This window comes from Vanessa cardui, chromosome 9 (genome assembly GCF_905220365.1).
Source record: "Vanessa cardui chromosome 9, ilVanCard2.1, whole genome shotgun sequence".
NCBI classification, from domain to species: Eukaryota; Metazoa; Arthropoda; class Insecta; order Lepidoptera; family Nymphalidae; genus Vanessa; species Vanessa cardui.
In genome coordinates, this window is record NC_061131.1 from 6,703,462 (window position 1) to 6,723,573 (window position 20,112).

The following is a 20,112-nucleotide window of genomic DNA, read 5'->3' on the forward strand; positions in this document are numbered from 1 at the left end:
TGGCTGTCTATCTGTTGCTCTTTCACGGCCAAACTACTGAACCGAATTTGATTAAATTTGCCAAGCTACTTATGTACAAGGAATATTTATGTTGAGCAAATTCTCCTAAATCGCAAGCGATGCCCCGGCGACAACTGTTGTAAGTACATAACTTTTAACGCTATCATAAAATCTCCATATCATTGATATTTGTTATTACTTAGATATAATCGTATGTGTTACTTTTCAATTAAAATAAGTTGTTTACAGATATTATTGAACCTCATGGGCAAGTTTCTCAATGGAGTAGGATAATAAAAATCACATAAATATAAAATTTTAATATCCTTGTAAAATATTTATAAATTCTGATTCATACATTATATTATTCTAAAAATATTCACACGTTGTCATTCTAGTCCTTTAAATTGCACGTCAGCACTTTAGCACTATTTATATAAAAAAATATAATATTCCTTTGGTTATGCAGTTTTAATGCTGTTTAATAGGTCCTTATTAGGTGGCGTCCATCCTCCGAATGCTTTTTCGAATTCCCTGGCAACAGCTAACGTTAAATGATCATTACATTTGTTTGCAACAATTTGCAAACCTACAGGTAGGCCCTTATCCGTGAGCCCAATAGGGCAGGCCGTAGCGGGCAGCCCTAGAGCGTTAAATATTGTTAAATATCCAAAATTTAAAAATCTGTAAAATATCCTGTAGTGTAAATGTGCCGGATATGGGAACGTTGGGAACAATAACACCGCATCGTCGGATAAAGCTTCCTGAAAAAAAAAGTAAACAAGATCGTTGGTCTATTTAAATCGGATTACGGATATAATATATCTTTGGAATTGGATTTGTGAAAAAGTTACCGTTCATTACAAATACAAATGTTACGTAATACTGCAATGAATATACAAATAAATTTAAAAATTATATTAAAATACCAAACATATGAGTAAAAATACGTTTGTGTTTACTACTTAAGCTCAAAGAGCTTATATAAATAATTCTTGAAATTTCTTTAAAACTTCGAACTTATTAAATATATTTAAAAATTTCACATACACTAAAATCAGCCTTGATTTGTTCGAAGACTTCTAAAAGTTTCTTATAATAATTCTTTGGTAATGCATCGAAGAATTTCTTTGCGGGTCCATAAGCGACACACGTCAAGGAGTGGCTGGATAGACCCATCATTTTCTTCAAAACTACCGGCCACATCGATATCAGCTGGTCTCGTTTCTCTGGATCCGTGTAGATGTTTCGTACGTGCTGTATGTTGAAGAGTACTCTTACGCTTATTTCCCACATGTGCTCTATATTCGCTATTTTTAGCTGAAATACAATGTACATGTTACGAACAAGTAAAAATACAGTAGCAATTTTCATGTTTTAGAGATATTTAACAGTTTTTTAGAATGTTTGACCATTTAAATTTGTGATGTTAATATAGAAACTTTAATTGTAATTGTTTTAGCCGCGTATTTATTTAAAGGAATATTAACTTTTTATTTGCTCCAATCAACAATTTATCAAGCCTAGGTAGTAATTCAGCTGTTTCATTGAAATATACCTATTTAGTCTATATCGTATAAATATATATCGTAAATGCTTCCTTAAAAAATAAATGCACTAAATTATTCAATGTCAATTATTAAGTATTTTGTATTTAGCAGCCAACAATTTGCTGTCAACTTAGATTATTATAATATTAAGTCTCGCAAGGCTATAATAGGTTATTTGACTGGTTTTTAAAATCCATTTTATATTATTTAGTAGAAAAAGGAACCCAGTAAAAGCATACATATTAAAAATTCCATATTTAAATAGCGAGCGAAAACGCTACTGGGACAATATGGCGCTGCAATGGGCTCGGTGACGTCACTTGCCTGTAATTTAATCTGTGCTACATATAGTAGATAAGCAAGGTTAACAAGCAAGTGACTTCATCATAAGCCCGGCACATCAGGAGCATTTTTTTTCATGTGACAAACGTTTAAAAAATGCATTTTATTTATGGATTTTTGAATAAATTTAGTATTATTTTCCACTTTCGTTAGAAAATAAGCATTTTTAAACTCATATTATGTACTGATTACAATCATTGACACTTTATTTTTCGCATACTCAAAGAGCCTATTTCACTGAGTCACTCATTAAATTGATTTTAAGTCTATAGGAAACTCTTACTAAGTTATTAAGTAAGCTATAATTGAGATATTTTTATAATTTTAATTTTATTTCATTATTGACCTCTTTAACTTCAACGTTGTAGGTAGATTTAATGTAAGCTTTAGCTTTTTCCATAGCCATTTTGACGTCAGATCCAATTTTGTCCGTAACGTTACTACCATCGCCTTCCATATAATAAAATTTTAGACGTGTAAGATCAACCTGTAAAAAAACAGTAAGAGGGAATTGATTAGTAAAATGATAATACTAATTCAGTATAATATATAAATAATATTAGGAAGAAAGTAATAAATAATATTTTTTTTGAGGGTATTAGAATTATTGGTAAAATTATCCTGCATAGTAATATTACTAGTATCGATTTGTTTAATTATAATCGCTGGGGTACTGGTTACAATTTTTTTGGAGGATTTGACCCACACCTTTAAGTTTTTGTAAAGGGGTATGTTAAATAGTGAATGTATACATATTATTCTATCAATGAAACTTAGAATGTTAATATCCACACATGCGTAGCATTAATGCATTTCATTTGCAAAACGCGTTATATTACCGACCGGTTTGTCTAATGGCACATCTGGACCAGTGGGTTGTCTCAAAACTTTTAAAAGTAAAGGTAAATCTTCAGCATATCTTGTAATAGGTCCTAGTGCAAAGAATTCCTCAAATTCTGGATCAAGGCAGTCTGGTACGTGACCTGAAAATTTTAAAAATGGACTTGTAAAACTACAGTAGGTGATCTTTGTCAAGCTTTTTCATTAACCAAAATAGCTTTTTGATACAACCAAAATTCATATATATATAAAATATGATTTACCTTATTTTAATTATGAATACTTTAACAAGAAAAACTCAGTCATTAATGTTACTCCAACTATGTACGTATTTTATTACGTGGTCCATATTTTCATCTGCTAGTAAGCTGGTTATGGAAGAAAGAAAATACAACTTTTTACTTGCCTTCGATAGATACTAGTTTCGGTGTGGGTTTATGACCAAATATACCATTGAACATAGGTGGTAGTCGTAGTGATCCCGCGATATCTGAGCCCACTCCTATTATAGAAGCCGCTGATGCTATTAAAGCTGACTGAAAATCGAGGATTTTTAAAAGATAAATGTTTTATAATGTTGTTAACAAAATACATACTATTTATTATATGAAAGGATTTTGTGAGAACTCATTCACTCAATCACATGTGATATTCATAGTCTCATACCATTGTTTCAGGGAATAAAAACAAAATTTTTACTCCTGTTACTCGATTTTTTTTATAATAAAAAAGTTAAAAAATGCTTTAAATTTAAAACAATTATTGAGTTAATGGTTGAAACAACATCTTGGGAATTAAACGAGGTGGAGACTCCTGACTATTTCTTTATTGGTATTGAATATATGTAAATAATCATAATTAAAAAAAAAAAACAGTCAAGATACTTTCGCCGGATGTTCTCTGATCAGGGTATTTTCTTTTCCAAACTAGTGTTTTTGTTTATTTGGATAATCAATAACTAAGTTGATTTCTTCTAAATTTAATAAAGGTATTTGATTTGATATTTAATAAACTTACTTCTCCACCAGATGAACCTCCAGTTGTACGTCTTTGATCGTAAGGGTTCATAGTCAAACCTGTGACACTGTTGTACGTCTCCCAATTCATACACAGCTGTGGGGTATTTGTTACAGCAATTGGTATTGCCCCAGCTGCTCTTGCTCTGCGGACTATATCTGCATCTTTTTTAGCTGGATTCCTATATGGAAACACCGTACCACTATCGTTGCTCATTCCTGGAAAAAATATATTAATATTCTTTACTTTGGTATTCGAAATAATGTTACGTTTGATACTATGAGTAGTATCAGTTGACACAGTAGTATCGCTTGCAATAATTATCTTTCAAATTTCAACCTGCCGTTCTTATGACAGACGAACTATACGGATGTTTTAGACTAAAAGAGCACAAATAGAGTTGAAATCTCTATTCTATCGAAATCAATTGAATCGAAAGAGATAAGGCAAGAGATAGGCAAATCTTATGAGCCAAAGTCGTATAAAGTAAGTAGGCCAATTATGCAGTCATTTGTTATTATTGTCTATTACAGAAAGATGAATTTAAATTATCATAATCTTCTCAATTGCATCATTCCTAAACGTTTAATATAATGGCGACCGTCATGAAAAAAAATAAGTGCAGACGATTTAAAGATTTATTTATTTATTTTACCATCGAAGTTCCTTCTTTTACTGAGTTCCGTGGAAATAGTCAAGACGATAGTAACAGACCTGAATGAGTGATATTAATTCTGACAGGACTAGGACGAGGCTCTAGCGTGTGACAAGGCGCTTATATTTTCATGCGTTATGAGCGTGAAAATATAACACCTCACCTTATTGCCTGAGTATTGGATGGTTCGTGTTTTGCCCAGACGATCGATGAACAATTGCTAGCATTCGCGCTACCACTCCACGCAGTCAAGATTTATACAGCAACTACTTTTAATTCATATTCTTATATATTTAAGGACTTAATGTTAATATATAAGGACTTAATGTTAATATATAAGGACTTAATGTATATATAATGTAAATATTATAAGTTTGAAATGTTTTATTACCTTCCACTGCTATACTTTCTTTAACGGTCATGGGAATGCCAAGTAAAGGATATTCTTTAGCTAATTCCTCAGTTGAACGATCGTTAGACGCTATCATTTTGTCTATACACTTCGCTTCCTTTATAGCTAAGTCGTATCGTGGCTCAACTATAGCGTTCAAATATGGATTGACTTCTTTACATCGTTCGATGTACGCTGTCACTACTTCTTCTGATGTAATCTGGAAGATGCATAGATACAATTTTTATTTAAATTGTTACTCGAAACCGACACTAGACCGTTTTGTTTAATAAATAACATAAATTTATATCATATAGTTTAAATTTCACAATGGCGAAAAACGTTAATTTTAAGTGATTATTGCGTATTTAAATCGGAGCAAGTACCAATCAGACCTATGGCCAAGGGTGCATATGATAGCTTGGTTGCCTTAGATCTATGGCAGATTACAGCATCTATTCCTCTGTAAATCACAAAGATATTCATTATGTGAAGGTATTTATTAAGATGTGTTTGTTACACTTGTTGAGTTTTTAAGCGGTTACGTAAGGGTGTACCCTCCAAGCGGCTATTAAAAAAGAAAAACAATCAAGTTTTGTGTATGGGGAAATCCATCCCTAGCACTGGCACCAGAAGATGTGCTTGCTTGCTATTTAGCACGTTCTGTATAATTATTAAAACAAGAATTAAACCACTTAACTCTAAAAATGCTATTAATATTAAATTATTCTTAGGTTAATGCGATACATAATGTAATTACTTTGTATACCATTACTTGTTTTATGCAATACAAATAAGAATTCTCAATTATTATGATATTTTCAAACATTTTTATAATTTATAAGATCGAGGTGAAAATCGTTACGTTCAAATTATTAAACACAAAGCAACCGATGAACATAACCGAAGGCACAGTCGTAATCGTGTTATAAAACTAATAAGTTGTATATGGAATTGAATTGTTCATGTAATCAATCTGTTTTAATATTATTTTTTGATTTCCTGATTCTGTCTTTACATTTACTGTTTAAAAATTAAATAGTTATGTACTATTTTTATTGAGTTTTAGAAAATTTGTTATTTTTTGATGAATTGCTTGCTTTCATATATTTTAAGACAGTTGTAGCCTAGTATTTGTTGCTAACTCTAAATTTGAACATAAGAAATTCCATTCTTGTATAAAGATATATATTCTAGAACAGTTTTCGTTCTTGTGTATAATATAGGGGAGCTATTAGCAAATCGCTTGAAAAATATTTATAAAATATAAGATGTTTGATATCGGTTTAAAGAAGAATTGAGATATTCCTGCTCCGATCGGATAGGTACTTATGGGATGACCTTTTACAAGATGGTTAATCAAAGCGTACTAAACTAAACGTAACGCCACTTATCTACTTTGTACTAGGTCTTTGGGCCAGCCCGTTTCAATAGGTACAATCTACTCTTGATATATTCTGCTGTCAAGTGGCAATACCTACTTAGTGTGGTTGTGTGTAGGGTCGGGTGGAAGGCAAGTGTTACTAGAGGAACAAGATATAAAATATCTTAGTTAAGGTTGGTGGTACATTGGTTAACAAACGTTAATATTATAGATGGCCAATTTTGGGCGATGGGTTACGGTAACCACTTAGCATCAGGTGCCTTGCCTTTTTCATACATAATCTATATGACCTGTAAAAGTACATTTTTTTAAATAATGAAATTAAATGTATGTAAGACATTGAGACATGTTACCTGTTTGTTTCTGATCATCATAGCGAGTGTGGTAGCCGATTTGAATAGTAAAGGGTTTGTCGGTGGCGGGCATTTTCTATTTCTTTTGATGTTTAGCAAATATGTTAAAGGGCGCACTCCTATTGCCAGCAAGGATACCAAGAAACGCAGAAACCATCTCATGAATCCGTTCAACATGACTACCTGAAAATAAAGTAATATTATATTGTAATTGATACATTTTATTGACCCCTTTTCACACATACAAAACGGAAATGTTCAAATAACACAGTTAAATTATATTGATATTTTAATGATCTGCATGATGACAAGCAATGACCTTCATGAAGCTCCATATAATACTAGCGACATTTTTGCAATGACATATATTGCTGCTTTCACAAATTTAATGCTTTTTGCCAATACGACACAATATACTAAATAGAACAAGTTAACCAAAAAAAAATAAATATTTTTTTTACCAAACCAACCCTTAAATCTCATTGGAATAGCGTGGTTTAACAAGGTTTAAGCAGTTTCTTTAATAGGATAGAAAGCCCAGTCCAGGATTGGGAAATTTGCAAGCTAACAGCCTTACGTTTATTTCTAAAAGAGCTAATGTTAAACCTATAATTCATCAATTTGTGTAAACATCTTTCTTTGATTTTGTGGTAAGGTAAAAAGTCTTACATATTTATGGTATTTTCTAACGAAATTGTGGAAGGCGAAAGAGATTTTAGGGAGTATTTTTTTATTTAATTCTCTGATCAATGATCATCAATTCATTTCAATTAATTTGTATAATAATTTTTAATTAAAGCTTCTATTTGAATTAGTTTACTTCAATACACATAGCAAAATGTAAATTTGTAAAGTGGAAGCTATATATTTTGTTTTACGTTTGTTTACGACTAAAATGTTATATTAGCTCAAAAGAAAATGTCTTGTAATTTGTCAATATTGTTATTATTATTATCATCCGAATCGGTCATTAAAAATGTCCCTAATCTTTTTAACCTTATACCTAGTATTAACATCTAAAGTATTTAACATATATTTAGCATGCGTAGAAACCGCACAATTAAAAACCTTGTAGCAAAGATAACACGCGATTTGAACCGCAAAATTTTCATTATGTATACATTTTTTATGACATACAACAGCGTTTAATAGGCGATTGTGAATTTAAGGATGAAAGTAGAAAAAAAATTGCCTATTTGCTGTTTGAGCGTTTTTGTTTCATAGCGATTGAGTACAAACCAAGCCTTGAATTGAGAATTTTTTGATTATGCTTTAATATTTAAAACGCATCCTGTACGGGATTATTATCTTACCAATTATGCATAAGAAAAATTGACTAACGAAAATAATAATATATACCTGTTTGTACGTCAATTACAATGTCAATATTTAAGTAAATCCTAAGTTATTTAGTTTAGGTACTTGATATGCTTAATTAATTTTTCGAATATATAGCAATTAGTAAACAGTGCTTGTGTAAGTGTTTGCAAAAATAATTACTGTAGGTATAATAATTAAGTTAGCAAGAAATTACCGTGATTATATGTGACATGGATGTAGTTATTTTAAAGGGTAATTATAATTTTCTAGTCATTGTTAAAATTACATACCTGTAGGTATTGTGTTATAAGAATAAATATAATCCTTATATGATATTTAAATAATTTATTAATTGTTACTTTTATTAAATGTTCGGTTCAGAAAAAGCAACAACGGATTAGGCACTTAAAACTTATAGAGCAGAACCGGCAAGAAAATTTGTATCTATCAGATATTATTTTGTACGGATTATATTACATTAATTATTAATGATTATAAAAATCAATCTCATATCTTACACGTATTACATTATTTGTATAATTAAGTACATTTTGTTTCACTTATAATTTATTTCATATTTTAATTTAAAAAACTCATACATTTTGAAGTAAATAATAAGTACGTTATATTTAAATTTAATATTTTTTATTAAAATGTTTTTGTTTTAAAAACCAAACATGTGGTCGGCTGTCGAGAACTCTTTTGACTATTACGAAGATAATAATTGTCTATAAGAAATTCCCGTTCGAATGTTCATTTACATTTCTTATTTTATGCATATAAGCTTATCATATAATCATATCTTATTTATAAAATTTCTAACATTAAAAGTTATAATGGCCATAGTTTATTATTAAGTTTTATTTTAATACGTATTGTTTATATTTTATACACATTGCACAAAACACATTTTTAAGCACATAAACAAAAAAATAACATCAAAAATCGCCACCAAAATAAACTTCATAGGTTCTACCAATTCAGCATCCAGGGGGCGCTTGTGTTTTGAGCTCAAATTCTGGTTCTTAAGGTTGTTGCAATCCTGTTATAAAATTTTAATAATACTTCGAATTGAAAGATTCTTTATAGTTTAATTTAATAAAAGAAATAATGTACTTAATACATTACCTTAGTCGTGCTTTTTTGTAAAATATTAAATGTAATTCTCGATATGTTTTCTTGAATACTTTCTACAAAATCAGATAAACGTTTTGGGTACCACACATTTGAATTATTCAATAAAACCTCTGCTATAATGAATCCCTGATAAACACTGGCACTTAAAACTATTAAAAACACCCGTGTAATAACATTTAGTCCAACATTAAAACAAGACAATGAGAAATTAATTAACTTCTTCATTATGAACACAATAACTAATTCAACTGGTATGTAAACACATGTATTCTACCGTCTAAAGAATACTATCGAGTCGTATTGTAATGTGCAGTGCGGAAACTACTATGATTCAATAAATTATCAAGCGAGTAAAAGGTCATTAAAACTGATGTGATAAGTTATCACTTTGTAATTACACAATAATACCTAATATTTTTTTATTATAAATATACATTTTGAGTATAACTTTAAATTGCGTTATTTTAATAACATTGTAAAGATTGTTGACCTACCTACATAAACTAATTGTGCAAAGATGGTTTCGTTGCAGGTAGGCAAAATATGATTTTTATAAAATACGAATATTTAGCAGACCTTATAGATGAGAATACAATTTTCAAAGTTTTTTTTTATAAAGCCAATTCAATATCAGTATTTATCTATGTATGATTATTTTTTACTACCTACACATCCTGGCTAGAATATGGGTTTACATAAAAGGTAATAAAATCATTAATTTATTTTATATAAATCTCAGCCAATTTAGACAAAATCTTAATTATTTAAAACCAAAAATTTTCTGAATATAAATGTCTCCGTTTTATGAATAAATCCGCATAAAAGTCAATTGGGTATTTATTTATTAATTTATTTCATTGATATTTTACTTTGTAGCGTTGAAATTAATAGTAAGAGGGACGGATAATATAGGTACAATTTACAGTCATGTTTTGTATTATACGAAAAAAAAAAATTGTCACACCTTTATTATAAACAACAAAACAAATAAAGTAAAAATAGCGAACAGAGTAATGCTATATATTAAATGAAGAATTACGTGACGATAACACTAACAGCTACAATTCATAAATTGATTATCACTAAAAATCTGGCCATCAGAAAACGATTGAGATATAAACGTTAAGACTCTTATCATCACGTACACCTTGAACCTATATTTATAAAGTGTCTTTTGTACTCTCAAAGTCCAAACTTTTGTATTGTTTCGAGATTCAAAGTGATATTGTTATAGAATAGGCAGAACTGTAAAGTCGTCGCGCTTACATGAGCAAACCGGTTTGCACACGTGCACGTGTGCTATAATTTTAATGTAAGATCAAAAGATCAGCTTTTGTTATTGTTACATTGCTAATGCTTTTGTTCAAATGATTTCGATAATTACTATTCTATATTCTTACACATAAAACACAAATTACTATGTAACATTATTTATATTATTTTTAACTAGCGACCGGCCCCGACTTCGCACGGGTGCAATACTTATACTAAATGTACTACAGAATTTGTTTATTTACGACATCACATTATACTTCTAAAATTATTTGGGTTATTTTACTATATTGTCCATGTATTATATACAAAAATCTTCCTCACGAAACACTCCATCTATTAAAAAAAAAACGTCATCAAAGTCCTTTGCGTAGTGTTAAAGATTTAAGCACACAGGGATATAGGGCCAGTTATTTTGTTTTATACTGTGTAGTGATGTAATGATAATAATAATGAAAAAACATAGGCAACAGACAAAAGAGAGAATTCCTGCGTATTTCCTCCATGAAAATAATTTAAACAGCGACGATGCTGTAATTGTTTGCTCAAGCTATTTTGACATAGTAGTCAAAATGTCACAACGTATAATAGGTGCTTACGTGTTATCAAAGATCTAAAGTCTAATCCGGATAAGATGTTTAAATTCAAAATTATACCACCATGTATACCAGTGTATGTAGGATGCATTGGATCAACTTGGTGGAATATATATCTTATATATGTTGATTTTTTCATATCCTTTTGGGGCATAACAATTTGTTACATTTTTTACAGTTTATCTTGATAATAATTTCGCATAATTCTTTTATATAAATGTTCTTAAATAGCTAGTACACTTTTGCATTACCCGTGGATCTTGTACCAACTATGTTACAGCTAAGACTAGAGGTAGCTCCAAACGTTCTCCACAAGAGACGGCAAGGCCTTTACCCAATTGCGAACGAGCTTAGTATTAATTGAGCTACTGTCAATTTAATGATTTTGCAAGAGCTCTATTTCTATATTATAGACCTTGATTTTAACTTTATTGAATGTATTGGTATAATAACATGCACTTGTTTTATAAAACTTTAATATGACACACTGACATACAATGAATGTTCTACACCGGTGGATATAACAGGATGTAATTTAGCATAGGAATTTCTTACGTACTCGTAGATGAGTACTTACTGGTATAGGATTTCTTTTTCAAAATGCGTGTCTTATGAGAGTAATATTGTTGATAAAAGTTTCGATGAAATTTCGTTAATTTATTGTAGAAATAGTTCTATAGTATGCTTCTGTCTTAATACAAATAAATCTTTATTACGACGGTATAGAAAATCATTCCTATATTTAGTTACTTATTAAACAAATACTCATTACTGTTTCAATTAGCAGCGTTTTATATTCCAATAAGACTGACCATCGCACTCTACGATCTGATACAAATATTATTCTCAAAACTATTACTTGCTCTTCTTTTTATATACTAAATCTTTTACCATCTACGAAACTCTTTAACGCTTCACCGAAGACAATCACACTCGATTAAAACATTTAAATACAAAGGCGTATTATTTATCATTACGAACACCTATAGCATGTGGTTTTTATTGTTTATAATAACTTTTTTATTTACGTATGCGTATGTATTATTATTAATCTTATTTAATAAATACAAAGTCAGTCTGGAACAGATCGCTCTTAGCGATAACACCGGCTCTTGGAAAGACCATCAATTTTTTCATTTGTCTATGCTTTAATTGCTTTGTCAGATTACAATTGGGCATATACCTTCTATTTTCTATTCCATTTAACAACATTATATTATGTTACGAGCAATGCAACAACCTTGTTACATTAAGACATTTTATAAGTGGTGCTTTCAAAACTTTTGTCATGCATATTAAACACCTCAATTGTCATACATATTCCATATCTGATTTTGCTTAGCCTAGATTTGTAAACCGAGTCCTTTTTGTACATATAAATCGATACGATCTTATTTTTGTAATTTGTGTATAAATAACGTAAAATATTAGTAATTTATTTGAAATACCTCAAAGTTATTCTTGTAACAAGTTTAATATTTGGAACCGATCAAAATTGATTATGACAAAAAAAATTGCAAAAAAATTCAAGACAATACTTTAAAACTTCTAAATTTGTCAGTATTTCTCTAATATATTGTGCATGTATTATTCATATAACCTTTCCCCTTGAATCAATGTATCTATTAAGAAAAAACCATCAAAATCCGTTGCGAAATTTTTAAGAAACATAGGGACAGACAGCAAGCAGTAAGCGACTTTGTTTTATACTATGTAATTATTAAGTAATTTGACAGAGAATTATCAAAAATGATTTCATGTTTCAAGATAATTATTCGTATACTGTACGAATGTACTATATTTTAAGATATACTGTTTAAGATTATAAAACACGTTTGATTGTTTAAGAATGTATCACCTACCCATTTGCTTTGTCTAATCACAAATATTTGACTATTCCGAGACTATAATCTGTCGTCATATTAGCATGGATTACCAAGAATATTTAGTCGCACGACAATAGATGTTTTGGGTAAGCACGCATTTTGTAATGTTTTACTTGTAAGTTACGACGGTATCATTGAATAAATTTCGTAATTACATCGCCTGATAATAAAAACTTATGAATGCAAAAACAGATGTAAACTACTGTTTTCTACTGTATTCTCTTAAGTATGATAAAAATGTAGATATCTTATTTACTTGTATGTCATAACGATTATTGCAATAAATAAATGATAAATTAAAATTGAATTTTAGTTTGAAAACAATTACAGCATTTTTGATTATTTTATTTTAAGACGAGGAAGTGAATGGCTGTAATGATTAAAAACAATTTAAAATCAATATATTTATAGCTAGTATTTTCATAATATGTGTTACTAGTACAAAAAAATGAGTGAATTATTTCATAATATAAACAATGTTGTCCAAACAACACCTTCAACAGTACCTACTATTAAGTTGAGGAACCTCGTCATGTTAGCCTTGGTTACCTTCTACTACGAGATTCACTAAGAGGTTCTGACCCGCTTATCGAAATACCGCTTTTATTAATCGATTTTTGTATGCGTTTTTTGGGTTGTTTACGTTTTTATCTGAAGACGACTCCGTTACGGGAATTATAGCTTGATACCCTGAATATGTTAAACTTACTATAGATTATCAATTGTAGTATGCAACTGTGACATATTGTGATTCTTCGGAACTTTTTGGAGGCTAATGTGTATTTTATAATGTCTAAAACTGTTAGGTTAACTGTATATTATAAAATTATTAACAAGTATTAATTTAATAAGAAAAATGTTTATTAAGCATTTGTTTATGTTCATACAAAAAATTATAGTAAAAATACATTTAAACACATAAAACAATTTTCTTGCAAATTTTTAAATTTACAGAATTTTCAAATGCAAAGTAATTAGCCTCGATTACAATTTTCAAAATTGTTGGACGCCGAAAAAGTTTTGAAAAAAGAACTTATACCATGATTACACTGTAATCCAGGTATTACAGTATTGTGTATAGTAATATGTTTTAAAAAATAATAAAGCAAGTACTTTATGTTATTTTGTATACGGCTATGCATTGAGAGATTGGAACGTGGAAGGGAATCAATTTACTATATTATCCTTTCATTGTCTGTTAATAAGTACACAATTGATAAAAACAGTGTCTATCATTAATTAGTATTTTATTATTTCAATATGAGATTGGTAGTCCGGGATATTGAGATATATCGTTATGATGATGATCGAAAACGAAAAGTTAAAAACATCTAAAATGATCAAAATATTAGACAATAGTAATTTGAGAAAAAATTTGGGAAGATATTGTTGTCAGCAAGTTTCCGAAATATAGAGTGTACTAGCAAGGTTATCTCAGAACTTTATTACGCAGTATTCGTGGTGTGGAAATCGTGCAAATAGTTAGAGCTCGGGTTGGTCAAGTAACGTCTTGCGCCATTGCCTGCGTTTATAACACGAACGAGTACGAATGAAGTTTGCAATTTTCTAACTTCCTAAAACTATTAAAAATGAATGATTTCGGTAACGTTATTATGTTTCAAGCACACAAAGATTATGCTGCTAAAATTATGAAAAGTTTCTTCCATTAATTAGTCATTATTAAATCTGTATTAAAGGAGCATCTTACTTATTTATTGAATGCCAAAAATCTGCTAATGCTTCGAAACACTACAGACTTGAGAAAACACGGCACTTCTTTTATGTATACTTGAGGGGAATGGTACCTATGTTTAGCTACATTCCAGACGGTAATTTTTTTAATTTTTTTAATTTTTATTGATCATAATTGTCATTTTTACACGTACAACAAGTTATTATTTTTGTATTTAATCGAGAATAAGAGATAAAGATTAACAGTTATGTATAATTATGAAATGAATATAATAAATATTTAAAAAATATATAGATAAAAATGTTAAATCTTTTTTTGGCGGCTAGTTCGAAGGTGTAAATTTTATGTTGAATTTTAGTTCATCGTTGGATTGTTACCTGAAGCCAGTAAAGCCGGAAAATGCATGCTTTCATTTTTGTTATAGATTTCTTAAAGTAATCCAAAAAAAAACATAATATTACAGTAACCACTGGTAAGCCCAGTAAAGATGAGAAAGGAGCTCCTTACCTTGCATTAAGATATTTACAGGTTTTTACTAAAAAAAAGTATAGACGCGGATACATTGCGACGCTATTTAAATATTCGTAAACATATTAATAGTATTGATAAAATTCATCGTATGTATCCAAAATATTACTTAACATTGTTAAGTAGAATGTACGCAAACATGTTTCTAGTTTTATTTTATATTACTTCACGCGATATCTGTCGCTTTTGCGATATAAAATGCGAAACCGCAAAAAAAAAGTAATTAGAGAGACAAAATATCGAGTTTTGCTGGTCGAAAATCTTGTTTTTTGTATGTGTTATTTGTACTCATAAACTTTCTGATACATATAACCAAAAGTTGGTCATATAATTTCGCTCTAGCGAACGTAGACCTACTTTCGTTAGATCACTAACTTTGATTGTAAAGTTTTTAAGTGGCTCTAATAAGTCATTACAGGTTTGAAATTGTCTAAAACATCCACTTGGATTCATTTAGATGCGTTGAATTTGCGCTATTTAGAATACATTCTATTTACATCGTGAAAATACATTTTAATCTATAATAATAAGTATAAGTGCGAAAGTAGCTATGTCTGTCTGTCTATCCGTCTGTGGTTAAACCGTTGAATCAAATTTGGTGAGATTTGTTATAAAGCATGCTTGAACCCCAAGAACAGAAACATAAACCTGACAACCAATCCCTAAAACATGAGCGAACATCGCAGGCAACAACTAGTTTTTAAATATTATGTTAAAAAAAAAAGAAAAATAAACGTTAATTCAAAAAGCAAAGTTAAAAACACGTATTGTAATTATGTATCCTCTAAAAACTTACAAGGTCATTATATTGACATTGTTTCTTTTATTAATAAGTCTTCAGAATGAACAATTATTCAGATTACATCGATTTAAATATTCCCTTAAACACGTGTATATAACATGATATACAAGCTAATAAATATATTCATAATTTTGGCTCGCATTTGGCGCAAAAAGTAGGTAATATATATATGTATATATATATTTGTACTCATTAGTGTAGGACGAAGTAAAGTTAATGTTATTATGAAAACAATTTCTAGCTACATTTTAACCGAAACGGGTGTTATACGAGTTTTATTGTGTAATACTTTCAGTAAGGCATAACGGTTATGCTTCACAAACTTCGATTCCATCCTGTTGATTGATCATTTCGTATGTAATCGTTTATAAATCAGTATTTTATTCTAGAAGTAAAATATATTTGCCAACTTCGGGTTTAGTTTGAAGTTTTGTAAATTCATTCAATTTACTTTGTAATTGTCTTTATTGCGAATAATCTTCAAAGCGTATATAGATACATATATATACTTATACAATTATGTATTGTGATTTTTTCTAATGTGAACTTTTCAAAAGAACTTGTCTTATATGAATAGTTACATCCTATTAATGCCTCACAACTGAGGAAACTCTTTGTTTTGAGGAAAAGGTTAGCTTAGGTTAGAAAACAGAATAATTTATAAAATACATGTCTGTTATAATTATAACTACACGTTTTGTATATTTTTTTTTGTAGTATTAAGATTCATATGTGTTTGGAAAAAGAATATTTTGATTTTAAAATATATTACTCATATAAATAAATAGTCGAAGGCAAAAAAGTAAAATTTCAGAAGAGAAAACGTTTTGTCTGACTTTGTTCTCTGATATTATTAGCGTTATCAATAAAAAAGAGCAAAAAATATGTATTGATAACACTAATGCCATTATTTATTTATTTTCGATACACTTGCCATTCCAAAGCTTGATATGATCCAATATATTTTTAAGCTTGTTTGTATAATCTACGGAGTTAATATTATGACACTAAAGTGTTACCCATACATATTAGGTAAATTGAGGATTAATGCTCCAAGAAAATTTTCTAGGCCGTCTGTATGTATATGCACTATTACTGAAAAATTAACGCACTCTCGTCAAGGGCGTTTTAACGGCCTATTAACAGAATGTGTATTAATTATAACAACATATATAAAACTACAAATAAAGTTAAAATTACACAAGAGTTAAATTCAACAGAAGTGAGAACCATTGACATTTTTGATAATAAATTGTATAGTTTCAGAAATCAGTTACTTATGTATTTCAATAATAAATAATTCCTTCTTATTGTAATTTTTTTTATATGGATTTATATTTTGCAATCTTGATAAAGACTAGACCAATATTCAATCTTAATTTTGATTGTGTAATTTTTTGATTGTTTTTATAATTTATTGATCTGTAATTTATTTATTGATTGTAACTTATTTATTTTATTTTCTCATTGTTAATTTAATATTTTTATAATTCTCAGTCATTTTAATTTTAATTTACTTGTTAATTTTGATAATTTTCCTCTATTCATTATTATTGTAACACAAATAATTTAAATCAACTTAAATTTTTTGTTTATAACTTTTTTTATTTATAATTAATTCAATTTTAAACTTTTTAATTGTATCGTTGTTAACTATTATTTTTTGTTGGTATTATGTAACACCTGTAAAAAAGTAGTCACTAAGAAATATTATTAGAAAATTTTATTCCTTGTAAATGTTAGTTTTCTGCTTGTTGGTGTTCAAATAAAAAAAAAAAAAATTTAAAGTGGTTCTTTATACAGAATCAAAAGTAGTTTAGAAGAACTTAATGCTTTATTTACGCTGTTATTTTTTTTTAATATTTTAAATATTAAGCTACTATCACGAGCGTTACTGCGCAAACTGTGGAAGATACGTTATTAAATCTATTAAGTTTAGGTTATACATTCTTAAGTAAACTAAACAGCTTAAGAACTGTATACCGTCTATACATAAGAGTAGTAAAGCAAAATAAAACATTTTTATATTAAATAAAATATTATTGGTAAGCTCTTTAAAAGATAATATAACGTGATATTCAATGTGGCTTCTCGAAAATATAGCGTCTTGAACGACAAAGGACATGCTATCGGAATTTTTGAAGTTAAGTTAGAGGTGGTTTGGAGTGTAGTGCTAATATAACAGAGCTGTAACTCAATCGCATGGTATACGTAAATGAATGGTATGCACTCCAGATTTGATTATAAAATCGTAAAGGCGAATCCGTATCGATAAATAAATAAATAAATATGAGACAACATCACATACATTACTCTGATCCCAATGTAAGTAGCTGAAGCACTTGTGTTACGGAAATCAGAAGTAACGACGGTACCACAAACACTCAGACCCAAGACATCATAGAAAACTAATGGTAATCTACATCGACCGGTAATCGAACCCGGGACCTCAGAGTGGCGTACCCATAAAAACCGGTGACCACTCGACCATGAAGGTCATCAGTCAATTCGTATCGATGGCGAATTAGAGTAATCGTACAGATAACATATGAATTTGTATTCAATTTATTTTAAGCGTTTCCTTCATAAATGCAATTGCTATCGCTTTCAGCATTTGACTTAGAACAAATTCATTTGCAAGAGTGAATTACAATTCTATTGGTCTCGCAACTGCAGCGTTAGAGTGTCGCGTTTAAAAGGCTATTAGGCTATTCAAAGTAAGGTTTCTCTGTAAAGATTATATCATTGTACAATATTCTTCAATCTTTAGTATATTGAGAATTTTTAAAGCAATTTTAAAGTAACAAATCGAAAACAAGCTTGATAATTATGTAGAAAGTAGAAATATTTGTTTTTTTTTCTAGGTATCTCGTCATCTCCGTGAGAGACCTATTATACAAATCAAAAATTAGAAAGCTTACGTTTATTTACTACTATTACAAATAATTCACGCTTAAATTGCTACGCTGAAAGTAAATTCAGAGTGACCAAGAAACTGATTCTACTATATACAGCCAGTGTCATAATTTGTATTTAATTTAAGTCCGAGAAATTGGTTATTTGTAATTAATTATTTTCTATAGAAATCATTTAAAAAGTAAATCGATAAAATGTAATAAAAATAACAAATGCATAAATTACTTTTAATTTATTTTATAATGTATGTTTTTAAGTTCGTAAATTTTCGACCAAAATAATTCGAACTTTTATTATCTTCAACATATAAAAAGTTTTTATGCCCGTTCTGTCTCTATAAAATATTAATATGATTAATATTGCGTAATTAACATAACACTTTAATGACATAACACTTTTTTTTTAAATAAACATTTATATTTTAGCCTACTTATTTTTACATTCGAAATAAAAAAAAAATATCAAAGCTATTGTTAGAACGAAATTGCGTTTAAAGATTCCGCTTGTGAACTGTGTCGAGAAACTCCACAACTTTCTACTTCTTTAAATCACTCCTCGTGACTTACATTGAACTGCTGATATCAATTGCGTTTGTTAAAACGAATTTTATATAATAAATAGTATGTAAACTTATTTCTGTAATAATCTTTTGTAATTCCTTATTATATAATCCAAAATTTGGCATCGAATTTAATTTACAAAATTGAAATATATTTTTAATTTTTCTTTTATCATGATATTAATAAGTTATAAGTTATACAATGATTTTAAGATAGCCATCAATAAATGTAAACATTGTAATTTTAAGTTATTATCATGTATGCACATAAATATATTTTTTCTTGTATTATTTTCTAAATAAATTGTTTATCACTAAACCACAAAGTCTATCAAATATTGCTATATCTTCTAATGTAAATTAATATTTTTACTTACAGTTAAAATACGCGTCAATCAATTCACAAATTACGATATATTTAGGCTTCAAGACGGTACGAGTGAGTGCGGTTGGTGGCGTGCGCACTACGCCGGCGCGCGCAGTTGACTTACCATGCCATGCCATAACAATCCGTTAGTGACACTCTTATCAGCGAAAGGCTGGTCGTCCATTGGCAACGAAGCGAGCTGATGCTCCCGATTGATATATTTTTTATTATTTTGCCAACCAATACAAATGTATCAGTAATATATATTTTACTAGCAGCTTTTCTCGTGTGGAAGTTTAATATATTTCCGATTAACTTAAAATATAACATCAATTAAAGACCTTTTTGTATACCACATTATTTTATCCCTTAGCAGTAGAATATCCAGAAATACTTAAATATGTATCTAAAAATTTTTAATAATTAGCCCAAAAATAAAGTTTCATGTTTCTAAATTAAAAAACGATGGACTTCCATATAAACTTTCAACCCCTATTTCACCCC

General features: G+C 29.1%; 1 protein-coding gene across 3 annotated transcripts; it reads right to left on the bottom strand.

Annotated features, from left to right (window-relative positions):
- Positions 1-305: 305 nt before the first annotated feature.
- LOC124532577 (fatty-acid amide hydrolase 2-B-like) lies at positions 306-19,747 on the bottom strand. 3 transcript variants are annotated; one of them, XM_047107534.1, is made up of 10 exons: positions 8,981-9,291; positions 8,829-8,894; positions 6,533-6,715; positions 4,796-5,015; positions 3,750-3,967; positions 3,139-3,268; positions 2,736-2,875; positions 2,239-2,379; positions 1,051-1,320; positions 306-764 (listed from the first exon to the last, which is right to left on the bottom strand). In XM_047107534.1, exons 1-10 carry the CDS (start codon positions 9,212-9,214, stop codon positions 462-464), a joined length of 1,905 nt encoding a protein of 634 aa, XP_046963490.1. In that variant the 5' UTR covers positions 9,215-9,291; the 3' UTR covers positions 306-461. The 3 variants fall into 3 exon arrangements, with proteins under 3 accessions (XP_046963490.1, XP_046963492.1, XP_046963491.1); XM_047107536.1 differs by lacking the exons at positions 8,829-8,894; positions 8,981-9,291 and adding an exon at positions 19,619-19,747; XM_047107535.1 differs by lacking the exon at positions 8,829-8,894 and having other exon boundaries at positions 8,981-9,290.
- Between the last annotated feature and the right edge of the window lie 365 nt (positions 19,748-20,112).